General features: G+C 36.1%; 2 protein-coding genes and 1 pseudogene across 3 annotated transcripts; all 3 read right to left on the reverse strand.

The window, feature by feature from the left end:
- Window positions 1–4,759: 4,759 nt before the first annotated feature.
- LOC103981591 (late embryogenesis abundant protein D-34-like) lies at window positions 4,760–6,332 on the reverse strand (annotated as a pseudogene).
- A 258-nt stretch (window positions 6,333–6,590) lies between these two features.
- On the reverse strand, window positions 6,591–8,661 carry LOC103980871 (uncharacterized). Its single transcript, XM_009397396.3, has 3 exons — window positions 7,734–8,661; window positions 7,201–7,353; window positions 6,591–7,125 (listed from the first exon to the last, which is right to left on the reverse strand). The coding sequence occupies exons 1-3, from the start codon at window positions 8,376–8,378 to the stop codon at window positions 6,868–6,870; spliced, it is 1,056 nt and encodes a 351-aa protein (XP_009395671.2). The 5' UTR covers window positions 8,379–8,661; the 3' UTR covers window positions 6,591–6,867.
- A 276-nt stretch (window positions 8,662–8,937) lies between these two features.
- Window positions 8,938–14,746, reverse strand: LOC103980872 (uncharacterized). 2 transcript variants are annotated; one of them, XM_009397397.3, is made up of 6 exons: window positions 14,553–14,746; window positions 10,699–10,854; window positions 10,151–10,210; window positions 9,965–10,036; window positions 9,717–9,806; window positions 8,938–9,188 (listed from the first exon to the last, which is right to left on the reverse strand). In XM_009397397.3, exons 1-6 carry the CDS (start codon window positions 14,581–14,583, stop codon window positions 9,118–9,120), a joined length of 480 nt encoding a protein of 159 aa, XP_009395672.2. In that variant the 5' UTR covers window positions 14,584–14,746; the 3' UTR covers window positions 8,938–9,117. The 2 variants fall into 2 exon arrangements, with proteins under 2 accessions (XP_009395672.2, XP_065036893.1); XM_065180821.1 differs by lacking the exon at window positions 14,553–14,746 and adding an exon at window positions 13,627–13,995.
- Window positions 14,747–18,889: the final 4,143 nt, after the last annotated feature.

Raw genomic sequence — 18,889 nt, forward strand, 5'->3', positions numbered from 1 at the left:
ACAGTCCTCAACAGTGGCTATCGATGATTGTCACGTTGCGCTGCGTTGTGTTCATTAATGATGCACTGACGTTGTGATCCCTCTCAGAATCCGCAGTTCAGATCCCATTTCCAAACATGGAGTTCGGAAACTACACCTCCTCTCTCCACCCTCCCTCCCTCCTCTCTTCATATCTTGATGACAAACCCTAGAATGGAAGAGATATGCGTCCTGTTCAAAAGAATTCTATATTCTTTACACTCGCAAGAAAGACTTTTTATTTCTGCACGAAAAAGATAATTAAAATATACCTAACAAAACTCTTAATTACAACCAACAGTAAAATCGATTTCTTCTTGATCTGGTGCGGTGATGCACAGTCCATCACCTCACAGTCATGGTGGGTGGGTTCATCTCATGTTGGCAGGTGATTGAGATGTAAGACAAACTTGCAGGATTGGGATGAGGATTGATAGGAACTGGACGAAGAGCTGCAAATATGAGAGGAACATAACTCTTTTCTTTATCCTCTATGACCAGTATATATATTTGGATCCATTAGGTAAGCATTCAACAATCATAGCAAAATTGTACATTTCTTTTTTGTTTTGTTCTACAAGTAGTAAAAACAGGTACAGATTGACTTGTTTTGACAGACCAAACTTAGCTCCAACACCGAAGTCGTCGCCTTAAATAAAGAGATCAGGAAACGGATCCCTGAATTCTAGTGGAGGTAATTTGGTATCACTTTCGATTTGAATCTTACTAATAATAGACCCACAATTTCTATGTAAAGTTGTTGATTTATTTTTTATAGAATTATTCATTGATCAACACGAGAGTCATTTGACCAAACTGCTCATCATTTTTGTGTCATGCTCTATTCTATATATTTTGTGACGATCTGTCATAACAATAAATATTTTTTATAATAAATTTTTCATAAATAAATAGTTATTATTAACAACAAATATTTGATTTCCAACGGATGTCAATTATATGTTAGTGATGAAAAACTACGAGAAAGTGGTGAGGATAAGTAAGATTTTAGAGTTTAGTGTCCTCCATTATCTATCTGCCTTCTCCATTGACTACTACTATTGAAGTCTACAATATTCCAATCAATTTTGTAGCATTCCGTGTACTATATGAGTTGTTTTCTTCATGCATGCATGATGGGAGCTGGTAGCTTGATCGATTTGCCAAGACTGTAATAACACGATTCCCAAACATGATCAAGAGATTTGTTTCAGTATATAGATATCCCCAACACTACATTTTTATTTCATTCGAATCCTATATATCTGATGATGATGCAGGTGATTTTATGCTTTTGGTCGGGCTTCCTTTGTTAGACCTCATCGAGTTGTTTATATCGAATTAACTGATCACCATTACTATGGTTATTCATCATATGGTCTAATTTGATTACAGCAATAGGAAATGGGAATGCAACAGTAAATTAATCAATATAATATAATATTTTAATAGGTTAATTACATATTTCTCCTTATACTAAGATTATATTAACATTGTGATCCATATATTTAAAAAATTTATATTGAGATTCCTATAGTTTTAAAAGTGAAATAAATAGATAGATATTATTTATTCTACCATTATCAACCGCATTAATGAAAAACACAACACATGACACCACATGTTCCACATATGGGATGTTGAAATTATCTTTTTTTTAATAAAGTCATCGGAAATGAAAGAAACATTAAAATTATTTTTTTACTCATCATTTTTGTATCGATCATATAGTGTCATGTGTATTATTTTTTGTTAATACAACTGACGACATTATAGTAAATAGAGTTATTTATTTTATTTTCAGATTTATGAGGATCTCAATATAAATTTTTTAAGTACAAAAACAATAATACTAATATGGTTCAGGTAGAATATGTAATATATAATTAGTCCTCTCTTAATACATATAATCCTAATAAATTTGACCTTATTGATTCGACTTCTTTTTCTTTGTCTCATTCATTTGACAATAATATATATATATATATATATATATATATATATATATATATATATATATATATCAGCTTGTAACGTGGATCATAACATATCATGTTCATCCTTTCGGAACAATGTCTAGAAGAGTCACTAAAAAGAGGAATCTTGAGATGACTATTAAGATCCTATAGGGTTTCCCATCTAACAATGACTGGGAATATAAAAAGAAGAAATCATTTTCTAATCACCGTTGTCTCTCTTTGGGCCATATTGTTGCACATGAAAGTATAATCAAATATTTTTTTGGTGTACGAATGTGCGTGATGATGGACGATTGTGTCTACTACTATATGTTATTTATCTAATAACTTAGCCTACAAATGGCTAAGATTCGTACGATCCACACTTAACATTCATAATGCTCTTAGAGAGGAAATGCTTGATTTAGGGACACTCCAACGAAGCAAAAAGGCCTCGGTAGCCGATACCGATTGTTATCTCCGGAAAGAGACACCTGTAGGAATATTCATCTTCCCTTAGGTCTTCTCAAAAGAAAAGATTCACCTTCCATTAGATCTCCTTAAAATAAATCTATATAAAAATTAGGATTAATAATAATGAGAATCAATATGGACGACGATGTTAGCTTAATTTGTCTCACCAAAATACGATTGGTGTAGTCGATTAAATTTTTTTATGATCATATTTTTTTAGCTATAATCAGAGAAAATACGATTGGTGTAGACTTAAAAAGATAAAAAGAGAAAATAGTGGATGATTGTCAACAACTAAATTAGAGATTATCTTATAATAAGAAAATAAGCTAGATGAGCTCAAAGCAAAAATAGATGTTATATAGGTATATAAAGATTATGATGGGGACAATTTTTTAATCCTCTTTCAATCTTTGTATTGCATTTTCTTGATAGACATTAGATAGATATGAAAAGAATTTTTCTTTTTTTAAATCTTTGTAACTCAAAAACTTGAAATAAACTCAACAATAAATGAGAATAATAGTTGGAACTAAACCATACCAACCATTGCATGCATTTGAAAGACAAAAAAAACCAACTTAATCTAGTTATAAGTACACATGAGAAAAGAGTAATTGAATCGGATCAACCAATTTAATATAGTTATAAGTACAAATGATTAAACAAGCGAGATGAATAGGCCCAAAGTCCAAAAAAAATTATGGTCTCAATATGACTGACCAATCTCATATAAACATGCCTATAACAGAATGCTTAGTACATATTTTAATAGGTAATTGATAATAGATCGCGTATGTTGATAATAGATCGCATATATAGAAGAATATTATATAAAAATTGATTTTAAGTTTACTAACTATATGAAGTGTCCAAATAAGTTATGTTAATGCATATACATGACTTATATTTTATCAATCAGAAAACAATAATTATTGATAAGGAATATATAATCAATCCGTCATCACTTACTACATAAGCACGCATATGGGAGAAATAGACCTAGAGGATAGGATTCCAATGAACAGTTTGTGTTAGTTATCAATGGTGTCCCTATAAAATATTCATAGAAATATTCCTAGAAATATAAAGGTAGCTTGGATCGGTTATAAATTGTCTCATCTTTCAAATATTCATAAGAATATTCTCGAGAATCTAAGGAACAACTAAGATCGATTACAAACTATCTCCTTGCAAAGTCCAAATATACTATCTCTTCAAGATCAGAAATAAAAACACACTCTCAACTACAAATAAAGAGCACTAAAATTAAGAATTTAGGTATAGAGAAATTGATCACAGGACTAACTTAAACATCAGAAAGACAAGCTCGAGAAACCTCTCTCGATTTCGATTTTGTATAGATAATATTTGGGGAGAATGTGTTGTCCACATTGAATGACTTTACGTATATGGATCATAGCCACGTCGTACTGACAATGATGCCAACGATATTTTCGCTCAATAATGATAAATAATATATCCCCTTATATTTCTTCTTTTTATATATCTTTTTTTATATAAAATAATTTGAATGGTACTACATTTTAGCGAAGTTTTCAATATGACATCCGTGTTACAAAAAAAATATTCGAGTTGAATTAAAAGAAGATAAATGTATTAGATTAGCATTAAGTGATGAAAGAATTAGTTAACATAGCTTGCAACTTAAAAAAGGAAACAAATATGTATAAAATAAAGATATTAACGAATGAGATTAGTCTTACCTGACTAAGTTACGAAAGAGTCAAACTGCGGCGCATTTAAAACAACTTAAGGTTATGAACTATATATAGATCTTATCCCTCATAAGAATTCTAACAATTGGTTGCATGGAGAAATGCAATTAAAACCCACACGTTTGACATTATCAGCCTAATGCTCAATTCAATTCGAGATCTTTCATAAGGGTTAAAATTAGATTTATAAATATTTCGAGGAATATTCTGCTCTTCGGCTCATGTTGACATAAGTTTGGTTCTAGCATATGTTGGCCATGGAGTAGGATGATAAGTGCGTGATCTGGATGAAAAGAGGCCCTAACGCAGCTTATGAGACTTAAGGCCCGTGCTTGCCCAATGAACTCCATATTTGATTCAGTAACCCCAAAGTTTTATTGCAGCGGACAAAAATGGGCATTCAGCGACGGATAAATAAGTCCTATTATTGGCAAGAAGGAAAAGAAATTTCCAAGATTTACGATTGGTTGATAGATTTCAATGGTCGCAGCAGCTAATAAGAGAAACCATTCGGTGGAGAACGATGATCTTATTTCGCTGGGCAACGAATGAGATCGCAGGGAGGCAGGCAGTAGCTACGGAGCGCAAAGCATCAAGGCTCTTCATTGGACCCCGCTGCGGCGGCGATGGAATCCGCTACACCGCCGGGGTACCGGCGCAACTCGGGGTTGTTCCGAATCTCCGCCCTCACCACCCGCTCGGCGTCCCCCCTCGTCGCATCTCTGTCATGCGGCAGCCTCATGGATGCTTCCTGAGAACCATATATATATATATATATATATATATATATATATATATATATATATATATATATATACATATATATATACACATATACATATATATATACACATATACATATATATATACACATATACATATATATATACACATATACATATATATATACACATATACATATATATATACACATATACATATATATATACACATATACATATATATATACACATATACATATATATATACACATATACATATATATATACACATATACATATATATATATATATATATATATATATATATATATATATATATATATATATATATATCGGTACGTACCGGTCCGACAGGCTAGCGATATGCGGACCGCCCTGTATCGGTCCGCCCGTACCGAGCACTGTAGCAGTGCACTGTAATATTGTAGCACTGCTATGATATACCATATCGTATCGGTATCGAGCGGTTGAAATGTCGGTATAATACGATACGACGAACCTTTTATATATATATATATATATATATATATATATATATATATATATATATATATATATATATATATATATATATATATATATATATATATATATATATATATATATATATATAGAGTTGAAGTTAGCCCTGCAGGACTAAGGAACAACACGCATATGTGGTAGGGTGATCGATCGATGCTACCTGCAGGACGTCGCGCAGCTTCGTCTTGTCTTCGTCACGAGACACACGGGCGTTGAGAATGGCAGCACTCTGCGCGGCGGCCGCCATGCCGCCTCGCAAGACAGTGTTGAGCCCCATCGCGGCCGACTCGGCCGCCTCGATCGCCACGGCGTCGCTCATCTCGACCTGTTTGTCCCCCGCTGCCCTTGCTGCCGCCTCTAGCGCCTCCCCGATGGTCATCTTGTCCGTCCATGTCGATAATCCACTGAGTCCTTGCCCCCTTTCCTCACCTTGGCCGCCGCCTGCTGCGCGGCCATCTCCGGCTCCAGCGTTGACCACATACTGTCGCCCAACATGATCAGGTATGCTCTCTGTAATAGTTTCAGATAGATACGGTGATCTGCACCTACTTGGCCGGCGACAAACTCGGTCACGAGGCGTTGGCCGGTGCAGCCAGGGATCTCGGTCTGGGTGACGGACACGCCCTGGTTGGCCGGGGTGGGGCTGAACTGGTTGTGTGGCCGATGAGGCCACGCTGCTTGTTGCGCATGGCAGCGGACTCCATGACGGAGGCGGGGCCACCCTTGGGGGTCACCCCCGGGGCCTTGTTCTCGGAGGCGTGCATCATGGCCGCGTCCCCGGGGGCGATGGCCTGGCCGGCGAGCTCCCCGGAAACGGGAAACACGTCGCCATACCTTATGGGTTGGTCGTCCGGCCTTCTTTGTTGTTCTTGGCTCATGTTGCAGGACGCAGATCAGAGGCTACAAACTCGGTGAGGGTTTTCGTCCATCTGTGTGTGGTCTGTTTATATAGAGGGCAAGTGAACGGAGGAGGTCAGCACACAAGACAGATCATTGTCACGTGTTGCTCTGGGGAAGGGGTAAGGACTACTAGAACAGGAGATCCGGCGAGGCTCTGGGAGTGGAGAAACACGTGTCGTGCCGTTGGGACTCCGGCGAAGAGGTTCCAATCTTCTGATCCATCGACAGTTGACGAGTTCTTGTCGATCGACCTCACCATTCCAATGCAGAAATATCTATTTACTTCTCATTTACGAGCACAGCGAACAGGAAATAATCAAATACTGAGTTGACCCTCGTTGAATTTGGTGATTTCCATGGGTCGTAAATGAATACGTTCTTTCTCATACATTTTGAAGCTTCAGGCTATTGTCAGCGCGACATGCTAACAAATCCAGAATCAAGATGACAATACTACAGATGAGACAAGTATAAGAACAAACAAAGATATGTTGGCATCAAACCGGGATTTTCTTAGGTTGGGGGAGTCAACTGTTCCACTGGTCGCCAGAATGACTGCTTCCAGAGCTGCTTCGTGTTCTTCACGATTGTCGCCCTCAGCACCTCCCATGCTATTGGAATCAATCTTGGCCTCTGAAGCAAAGGATTCCTCTGGTACTCCAAGACCCAGGTGTTTGCATCTAGACGTACTGCCGATGACCTCCACTTCTCATAAATCCATGAGCTGTTGTAGCTTGTTCTTGTGGTGGATACCAGCTTCCCATCGGACCACTGATGGTAGATTCACGTTAGCTACAGAACACAAAGAAGAAGAAGCTCAAACTGGGGAAGCTAATTATTTGGTACCTCAATTATGTTGCCCGATAAAAGCGTCAGTGATCGAGGAGAAGCTCCAGCTGAAAGCAGACCTGCGGTCCGTAGTGGGCTTCCCCAAACATTCACTTCCTCTGCTATTGATTTGTACACAACACATCTCCATTGGAAGAAGAAATTGCCACCCTGCAACTAAAATCTTGTTACTAAAACATACCCAGCGATAATAAGGTTAAACGAGAAACAATGGGATGTGTAAATTTTGAGCTGCGTCAGGCTTCTAATGTTAAACATCAAAAGAACAGTAACATTGCTTTATTGGAGTAGTGATTTGCCATCAGAGCTTCACAAGTCTGCAATAGTGCAGCGTTGTCACTTCAATCAAAAGAACACAAGAAAGGAACCTAAATCCTTTAGTATTATGGTATGTTGAATTATTTAGAGGACAATTAAATGAACAAAGTTCTGAATTATGAAAAGTAAGTTTGCAAGGGATTCACATCCAAGAAAGAAAGAGATGTAAAAGTAGATAGAAGAAAACAAGATTCAAGAATATGAGAGAATACCGGATTCATTTCCCAGAAAGAATCAACAGAACTGCAATTGGAAGCTCTTCCTCCTACCAATTTCTCCATCCTCTGCTGCAAAAGCTGCAATATCCCCTTCAAATCATTTCTGAGTACTCGGCATTCCTCCCCAGCCCGAGATACCACCTCCGGCGTGAGCTTAGAGCCGAAATCTTTCATAATTACTGCTGATAAACCCATGTCGGCCGCCCACAGCAAGAACAAGCCAACAAGAATCCTGACCGCCCGGCAGCTGAGGCCCCAAGATTCCTCCTTCTTGGCGACTGCCTTCGCTGCCGGCCTAGATCTTGTCCAAGACTCGATAACCGGCGTCGAAGGAGGGGTAACAGTGGATCCTGTCTCCGGCGACGTCTTAGGGCTCCCAGCAACGAACGGTGACGGCGTTGGCCTGGAGACGGAGAGCTTCGTGACGGACGTCCGGATTGAGCCGCCGGAAGGGATGAGGTCGCGGGTGGCGTCGATGCTGGCGAGGCAGATGTCGCAGTGGCAGTTGGTGTCCTTGCGGCAGCCGGGGAAGTAGCTGCTGTCGCTGCCGCGTCTCTCCGAGCGGTCTCGAGCAGCGGAGACCGCCGGCCGGATCCTCGACGATGCTGTTTCCGGGGTTAGCGTCACCAGAGCCTTCATCGGTGTCCTCGCTCTTTCCTCTTCTTCTTCTTCTTCTTCTTCTTCTCTAGAGGGGCGCTGTTCTTCTTGAGTTCTTTAATTGGGAGAAGGACGCGGTGGCAGTATTTGAAATTTAAATTCCACCAACGGTAACCGAGCACGAGGGTTTCTTGGTAGCTAGACAAGTGGTCACGTGACCAAACGGCCAACATCTTCTATTGAAGCTGTCACCTGGAATTGGTCGTATAAGAAAGCGAATTCATAATCGTCTATTTCATTTCTGAATAAGAAAAAGATAAAATTGCATACATATCCCTTCTACTCTTTTGGATTTAAGATTAGTATATAATTTTTTGGATTTAAGGTGTATAATTTAAATATAAAGAATTAACAGAAAAACGACCGACTTTGCATGAAGATATATGTGATTTTATTAGAAAAATCTTAAGATGCTCTCTCTAAGCCAATCCATGCCTTCATGTCACCGTAGGGCGGTACATATGCCCTCATCTCAAACCTGTGAGAGAAGAATGCATTGCAGACAAACATTTTTGCCCTTTAATATCTGACCTCTTTATCATATTCAAACCCTTGGCTATATTTCTCCTTAAAAGGAAAGCTTTCCAAGTGTCTAAAAATTCACTTCAGGAGTGTATGAATGTCCTGTAAAAGTGGGAGATATTGAATATCTCCAAATATATCATTATATTTCAATACACTGGCGATAAGTAATTGTATGTTCACTGAGAGAGATTGCAATTTACGGAGCTGCAGGTCCAGATGCACCTTCGGGAGATGCTGCCGGTGGACTCCCTTCTCCGCCAGAGCTCGCTGCAGAACATCAACATTGAGCTAATTAGAAGATGTGCAAGCTGGTGAGTACATTGGGCTTTATTTTGTAGCATAGATAAACATGAATTAACTGTGTCTACAAATAAAATCTATGTTAGCAAGAAGCAGAGTCTGTGTTGTGTGCCCCGGATGCACCGAGGAAGCTAGATCTAGACAATCACATGTCCCTGACCTTTGCTAAAGCCCTCCTCTCAAATGAACATTGTAGATCTAGATTTTGACAATAGTAGATACAATCTTTACTAGTATGATACAAGCCTATAAATATAGAATCATAACTTGAATTATGTATCTTTTAAATGCTATCAACAGCCACATTTTACTTATTAGAAAGCAAACCAGCTTATTGAGATTATGAGATAGAACATTGATCAAAGCAAAATATTTATTGTAACTGGGCAATAGCATAGCAAAAGGCACATTAACAAGAAATCAATGGATGAAATAAATTTACTGTTCCAAAATTAGAACCAATGAAAGAAAGCAGAAACGGAAACTCGGAGTTACGTGAGTCCTTTGAATGGTTGTCAGCTGGTGGTGTCTTGACATCCGATTCATTGTCTATTGTACCATCTCGGCAATCAGCACATTCATCCGCTAAAGACATAATAAAAGGCTATGATTATACAAGTATATTCTTTAACATATTCCATTTTTGAAGCAAAGTGAAAAGCCTTAACCATTTCCACATGATTGTAGAAGGCTCGGAAAGTCACCACTTTATGTTTTCACCTTTTAGAACATCGAAGACATACCTTTTCCTTCGACCAAACTTCTGGATGCAAATTCGAGAGTGCTTCTTGGTAACCTTGCCATTTGAGACATGTCTACATAACATGATATGTACCATTAGGTATTTATAAATATGCTGGTAAGATCGATAAAGCATTGAAGGTCACCACTTCATTTTTTTGCATTTCAAAGGAAAATCAGATGCATACCTTCCTTTCGGTGTGAACTTGTGGCTGCAAATTTGAGATCTCCTCCTGGTGACCTTGCCACTCCAGACATATATACAGAGCAAGACATGTATTATTAGGTATTTACATAAATTCACCACTTCCTTTTTTCACTTTAAAGGAACATCAGAGACATATATTCCTTTTAAATTCAACTTGTGGATGCAAATTTGAGAGCTTTCTTGGTAACCTTGCCATTCTAGACATGTGTGAATAGGCATTTACAAATGTGCTGGTAATATCAATAGAAGATTCTCAATGGTCCAGGAAAACAAGTGTAATGAGAACCTAAAATGGTATAAATTGATAGAACAAGTCGCTTGTTTTTTATGGGGTATTACAAACAATTTACAGCTTAGCTAACTTTCTTTAGGAATATATACAAAAACCACATTTAGTTATCAGAACCAAATATCATCACACATCTAGTTGAAGCATGAAACAGTTTCTAAAAAAGAACATATTGGAAAATGTAGTTCATAACTGAAGCAACACCAAAGAAATGGTAAGATTAGAGATGGATTGGTTACAGTAGGGACGACTGATATTGGTGTCGGCAATCCCAGAAGCGACCATAAGCTGAGGAGATTGGACTTCTCCAACCTCAGTGCTGAGGCAGCAATTAATGCCTCGCAGCTTGTGACAGCAGAAGTACTGCAGTGCCGAAGGGGTCTGACCAGTGTAACCTACATAGCAGAGATGAATTGTCATATGCTGTTTAGTTTAGTTTAGGTTAAATTTTCATTTGAAATACAGAAGATGGTAAGTAGCAACAAGGTTAGTTGGTATATTTGATGAAATTTAAATGGCAATCTCAAATTTTGTATGGGTAAAGATCTCATTTAGGGTTATTTTCAAAACCAGAGTTTTCCCATATATTTCTCTCTGTATTGTGATTCCTTTTTCTTTTTCTTTCCTTATCAAATTGTATTCATTGGTACACTTTCCTTAACTATATGACATTAATGAAATCATGAAGTCAATTGAAATCTATGTAACTAAGAAATCAAAATTAGAGGATAAAGATTCAAACTAGATAAATTTAACTTTCACTTAACTTGAAATTCAACTTCTTAATATTCTTCCAAATAGTATTTTAATTTTATTTAATTGTATTCTTAATTATCTCATTATACTTAAAGTAATCAAATTCAGACAACCTTCTATCAGGAAGGAAAGGAATAAGCAACCATGTCACTTATCAAAACCTGGAATACACATTTGCCATTCAGTTTGGAAAATTAATATAAAAGGAAACCTTAGATTGTTCAACTAAGTAAAAAGGTAAAAAATAAGAGGGCTTTTCCCCATTAAAAGACCATTACTCAACATATACAATGAGTGAAATTGGTATTAACAGTAATCTTTTCTATGTTATATTTTTAGAAGACATTGGTGAAAAGTACGGCTATAAATTATGATAAACATAAAATTCTGAAACATTATGATTTCTCTATTCTGAAATGAGAGCATTAGTTTAAACATTCCAATGTTTTTCTTTTAATTTTGACAACTGATTTATATCCATGATGTTATTTGCTTAGTATGGACTATATTATTATTCATTTATAAAAAAAAATTAAGCCCCATCAGAAGCAATAAAATGAAAGATATTGAAAACCTGCATGCAATCTCAAAATGAAGACTCCTCTGCTTTTCTATGTTCCCAATTGATAGTTGAGTGGTAACCAGCAAATGAATTTTTAAATTTAGAAACCACAAAATACAGAAATAATGCTTAAATTTTAATTTTCCATAGGCATTTCTTAGTGACTACTTTTTCCCTTATTTGCTCTTGATTAATGTTTTTCTTCTTTGATGTTTTAAAGGTCATTACTCATTACTTTTTGCAACAGTTAGTATCAGGTGAATACAATGTAAGGAAAATCATGTCACCATTAACATGATTGAAGATGGCCTTGGCATTAGAAACATACAAATTTCCAAGTTTGAGTTGCAGGTTATGCTTAACAAGCAATATTTAAGTTAATAGAGTGGCATTTGGACTATGGTATGGTTTTGCCCTGGTGTTTTGAAATTCCTACTAAGATTAGCTGGTGTTGGAGACTATTTTTAAATTCGATGAAAGAACTTATGTCTAGATTTAAAAATCAATCAATGTTAGTTACTACAAAATGAAAAGCAATTTACGATTTAGATACTGTTCAAAGTAACACTATTGCATCAAAATTTTTCTTCTGAACAAGCATGTGTCTATCTCAGAACAATGTGAATGCTCCATCATTGTTCTTGAACATTTAAAGATATAAAATTTATCTAGATGATTTTGACTGAAAATTTATGTCACATTGTGCTTTTGCTTAGGAAATATTAGCAAAGACTAACAACAGATACAGAATATCAAAACTAATGATTGGGGAAATCTTAATAATGGCAAAATCCATATACTTAATCAGAATTAGAAGTACACCTTAAATTGTCAAGGTATTAGTAATCAAACTATCTTCAGATTGAAGTCTTTGACAAAATAATATATAAGAAAAAGTAAAGAGAAGGATCAGAATGAATCTGAAGGTGCAATTCATTGTTCTAAGGTGTATTCCTCGTTTTTGATCAAGAACACCATCCCAAGATAAAATGGGGGATTGTCTGTCTCTGTGCACATGAAGATGTATGATGAGGATGCCGATCCATCACCATCAATAGAAAACAAAATAAAATACATAAATGAATAGTAAGTAGGAAACACAAGATTACAATTCCTAACAAGCAGAGAAAGAGAAGAAAAATGCAACAGAGGCTATCAATGAGAGCATGGGAAGTCATGTCCATTCATGATATGTCCTACATTCATCCATGACATGAGAACGTGGGACTGTGAGGAGCAAGGGGTCTCCACATACCTAAGGACTCTATCTAGGTAATGTGATAAGAAATAATTACTTTTAATCAAAGAAATAAAACAAAAAAAAATTGATTTTTTTTTTTTAACAAGATAAGGTAACAATCACTTTACTTTTTTTACTTTAAGGGAACATCAGAGATATGTCATCTTTTTTAACTGAACCTGTGGATGCAGCTCTGAGAGATGGTGACTCTTCCACTATAAACATATCTAAGTGTGGCAAATATTGCAATTTAAATGACACTTGAATTCTGAGCAGGCAAAGATCTCAGTTAACATTACTCTAAAACAGACCTTCGCTTATCCCTTATCTCTTTCTTCTCTGTTTTTGTATTTCCTTTTATCCGTCTTCTTCTACTTCCTTCATCCCTTTCTCCATTCAAACAGACCAGAGGACAAGAATTCCTTCGATATATACCCCACATCTTCTCATGAAAATCTGAGGCAACACGCCTCTTCACAGAAAATATGCAAACCACAAATGAAACAGAGCATGCCCTGATAAAAACTGCTAAAGAATCAAAAGTATAGCTCTTAATTGTCCAGACTGCGACCACAAACAACAGATTGACTTAGGAAGAGGCTCACTTACCGCCACTATGATCATCGCCGGCTGCGTTAGTGAGGCCAGAGATAACCTTGAGCTGCGGAGCTTGGGCTTCGGAAGCCGAGGTGCCATCAGAGCGAAGAAGCGGGCAGCAAAAGTCGGTCGGCGACGGAAACAATTCTCCGGAGATATGCCGTCCGCAACAAGAGTTGAGGAACACGATTGTAGTTAGGATTAGAGGGAACATCAGATAAACCAAGGCAGATTTATCCATGGGTTACCAAGGACGTATGAGGAAGGGAGGAGGAGAGGCTGAGAGGAAACGCAGAGTGCATCGAGGATGAGTTCCATCGACAATGTTTCGACGCATTACGTTAGGGTACCGGCCACACGGTGGGCGCCTGATGAAATCTTTGACCGACAGAATGTAGAACGCAGCGTGCGACCGAGTAGAGCAGACACCTTAATTTACAAACGCACCCCCTCCATAACAATGGTGTATTATGAGCAATTGTTGTCGTCTCCATATGATCTGATAATTATTTTATATCGAACGACAACAACTCATAATGTTCATCGACTACATAAATCTTTTTTGATTCAAGGTAAAAAAATAAATAAATATCTTTAATTAGTTAAAATTATATCCTTCCTATCCTTCCTTTATAAATATGTGCTTATTAATGGTGTGACAAAGTTGGGTGTTTATCGCCTTGAGAACAGACACGGTGACTCGGCCTTCGGGCCTTAGCCCAACCAATAGGCCCTCTAGCTTGCCTTTGGTTTGTCTTTTTCTCCTCATTTTGGAGAAATACATGAGCTGTACCTTAGACTGAGGGAGCACCAAATTCGCAGTGATCGAAAGCAAGTTATATGGAGAAAGCGAGAGAGCACCGAACACATCGGGATAAGAAGAATGCTAGAAAATCAAAATCATTTTCCTTGATCGCTCAAATTATAGAGATGCATACCAGCAGGAACTAATAGCAGCAAAGGCCACATCGAAGACGAATCCTTGCAATGACGACGGCAGGTAGGTGTCGTTGGCTCCCGTAATCTGTAAAGACTGGGCCTTTCCGGCCGTAAGAGGCGACCACCGCGGAGAGCAGAAGGAAGGAAATGCGAGAAACAGGTGGGTCGCCATACGCGCGGGGCGGCGCGAGGAGTGGCTTAGAAGCCTCTGTAGGCGATCACCAAAGCTGGGCTTTTCTAGCTCGGTTGTGCGGTGGCGTGGGCATGTGACAGCAAAAGTATGCGTTGACCTGAGACACGACGCCAAAAGAATCTCTCTTGGCTCAGTGAAGCCAAAAAGCCTGACAGGAAGCTTTGCTGGAACAGTCTTTGATTCCCCTCTTCGAATTCTCTTTCAATGTTCAATTGCTTGATCTTTTTGTTATAAAAGATCGACTACAAATTCATTTTTTCAGTAGTTAACACCATGGTAACTACGAACTCGATGAGGGGGAAAAACAGATGAATTCATAGCCTAATTTCTAATTTTCTAAGGAGTCTATTCGATGAGAACGAAGTCAGATTTCGTAACTCTCAATCTAGACCTATAACTATAGTCAACAAAAGATCAAGTTATAATAAGCTAATTATATATTATCTCATGTAGTTAAACTTTCTTAGTATCACGATCCTTAAACTCAGAAAATTTATATTAAAATCATTTTAATTATAAAAATAAAATATTTAATCCTATTTACTCTAATGCTGTAAGTTTTATCAATTGAAGATACAATACATGTAGAAATGATATGAAAATGATTAGCAAAAATATAAGTTTAATATCTCAATTATATAATTTTTGTTATGCTCTAAGACTTTTTAGTCAATTGTTGTGACGTTGGTGGATTGTGGTATTATTGGGAGTCGTGTGTAGTTATTGTGGTGATTATTGGTTTTGTCGATATCGATTCGAACAGTGATAATCAAAGTGGAAGCAACGACCACGATAATAATGATGATTTGATGATGATAATGGTAGATCTTGAGGATGTAAGGAAGAAAAGAAAAGATAATGACGATGGGAGGCAATGGAAGAAAAGGAAGAGGACGAGCATAATGATATCACGAGAGATAGCATCGTCACGACCATCATTCTTGTGTCACTATCATCTCTCGTCGCTGCTCTCCCTTCTCTTTCTCCTCTCCCGAATGAAACTGCAAAATCTGGAGATAACATTTTCATTGCTTTCCCTCCTCTTACGACTATCTTCTCACATTTTATCTCATCTTATGTTATCGTTCTTTATCTTCTTCCTTCTGCTCCCTCATAGTAAACTACAAAAGTCAAAGATAACATTGCCGTTGCTCTCTCTCCTTTTACTCCTTCACTAAGAAGTCGAAGATAGCATCCTACTATTCCCTCCTCCTCCACTATATGATAGTACATAGTTTCCTCATTATATGCTAAGTCATAACACCTCATATTTCTTCTTATTTTTCTGTCCTTTCAGTGGTCTTAAAACAAATCAACTTTTCATTTCATTTCCTTCTCTCAATTTAATCTTTTAAGGAATGCTTTTAACTTGATCACAGGCCGATGGACAGCATGTTCCTACTTGCTGATGGGATGGGTCACCGAGATGATGGATATTGGCCGGTCCATCACTAGTTTCTATCTGGGGAAAAGCGAGAAGGGAAGTCGGGATGGCTGTGACCGGAGGTGGCGACCAGAGCAGTGGCAAGTCGAAGTGTTCATCCCAGCGGTCGTTCTCACGTTCGCAAAAGAGATGCAGCCACTGGGAACTCTCTACGTTTGCGTGCAATCTGTCATAAAAATCATGATTATATCATCATTATATATAAAATTTAAATATGAAAAATTAAAATTAATAGATAATTTTTTTTATGTATAATTTTTTATATAATTTTAAAAATTTTATTTGATATACATATATATATAAATCAAATAAAAAATTATAAAAATATTATACTTGTTTAAAATTATACTATAATTCAACTTATCAGACCTGTGAGATAAGAGGTTGACTATTTTCTATCCAAGATATGCGTGTTTTACTTTCAATAAATCTTATGATTCTCTGTTTAAACGCTTAAATCCATTCTTTTTTTTTTACATAGCTAATCGATATATATATATATATATATATATATATATATATATATATATATATATATATATATATTAGATGGAATCGATTTCAGTGGGTCTCTGCGCGTACTCGTAACACACTTTGCGAAGCAATCAACTTAATTGAGGCTTGCTGACCACTGACCGCTTTTGTCCTGTCGTGTTTAATCCATGAGCTCTGCGTTTAAAATATAGAGCCACACAGTTGACTGACGGAGACTTAACGTAGCAGCAAACTGACATACGTAGTCATTTCAATTCTGGTCGATTTTCTTAAAAAATATTGATATTTTGAGTTTACGTAATTGGTTTTTTTTAAATAGTGTTTTTAATTTAAAATTATCTATAATATCCCTAAAAAAATTTATCTACTTTTTATTAATTTTAAATTATTATAATATTTTTATTTGACTAATTTATAATGTTTTTAATACTATTTATAATATTTTTATTGAGATATTAAAAAATACTATAAATATTATTAAAAATACTACAACTAACATCATAATATGTTTTTTTTTTGTTGTGATTGCTCCTAGACCATTATGATATCATATATTTAGGGAGAATACTATTGATATCATGTCCTATATTTATATAAAAAAATAATATTTGATTATTCATAATTTATAAAAGATCATTTTTATCTTTAAATTTAAATCACTATCTTTATAATATTAAATATTTTTTATCAAAAAATATATATTCTTAGTAGGGTCATAAGTGACGAAAATATCTCCTCCACTTAAGCTTCAAATTTATTATAAAATAATAGATTATTCTGAAAATAAATATAATAAAAAGACTAAATTTTGAACAAATCATAAAAATATTAATTTAATATTAAATAAATAATATATCAATTTATTATGAAACTCATGTATAAGAATAATAATAATAATTTTATGCAATAAACAAAATCATGAATTAGTTATATGTAACATATCTGGATGACATACATAATGATTAGATAATAAATGTATACATCATATGTGACAGTATACTGTTTCGATGAAGAAAACTCATATCATACTCTCAATAGTGAATAAAATAATATCTCTTGCTCACCTAGGTGAGGATATGTTCTTCCCAACAACAGATAGAGGAACCATCTAATTATCATGTTTGATGGTCTACTAATTCTCAAAGAGAATCACCCTTCCTACCCTTGGTAGCGATACATAGTCAACCATGATTATTCATTCATTTATGCATCCAAGAAATAGTATGATAAGATATTATGATAGACTATGTTTCATCTATGATTTGTTAGATTTTGTCTGTGGATCCACACTATAATGGACCCATAGCGCCTTTTATAAGTTACGTTTTTACTATATAATGACAATCATATTAATATTATCAATTTAATAAAAAAATAATAAATAATTATAAATTATTTTCTAATGACACATTCAGATAAAACTTTTAAGGTCATCAAATTATAAAGACATGAAACATTAATATCTCAATAGTCCTATATCAACTAGAACCCTGATTAGAATAGTCCAATTGATTTAAATCAAAAAACGATCTAAAATCATCATAGACTGATTTAATTTAGATTTGATTAGTTTCGATTAGATTAAGTAGGCTTGAACTGATTAGGTTAGTCTAGAATCACCTTAAACTGATTTGAACTATTCAAATCTATCTAATTTAGTCAACTAACAAGTTTAAACTATTAGAGGGAGATAAAATTAAACTATGTTGTATAGTATTATTTCAGATCGAACCGATCCACTTAAGCCTTGGATGGATCACGTGCATCGCACATGCTTATTCGAGATAATAGGTTGAGCTAAGGTATAACAAGTAAGATAGAGGGATGATGAGGTGTCTAGAGTCAATCATATGTAGGGCAAGCCTAGTTTCGTGGGTTGGGCTTAGCCTCACTCACAAGTTCGGTTGAGTCTTACTATTGAATAAGGTCATGCTTAGCTTGTGGGTTAGATCAAACCTGTTTAATTCAGTATGTTGAATCTCATATTTTGATGATAAAACCAATTAATAAGTATTTATGATTTGATCTGCGTTTTGAATGACGTAGGATGCTTAGATTATTGAGAGACAATTAAAACAGGAAGAATCATATTGGGCTGGAGAAAAACATATCAGAAGATTAGACATCGGGCCGGAGGATCGGTTGACGTATCGACAGAAGGCTTCGGGCCAAGGATTCGGGCATTGGGCCAAGAAGAGCGGATA

This window comes from Musa acuminata, chromosome BXJ1-4 (genome assembly GCF_036884655.1).
Source record: "Musa acuminata AAA Group cultivar baxijiao chromosome BXJ1-4, Cavendish_Baxijiao_AAA, whole genome shotgun sequence".
Lineage (NCBI taxonomy): Eukaryota > Viridiplantae > Streptophyta > Magnoliopsida > Zingiberales > Musaceae > Musa > Musa acuminata.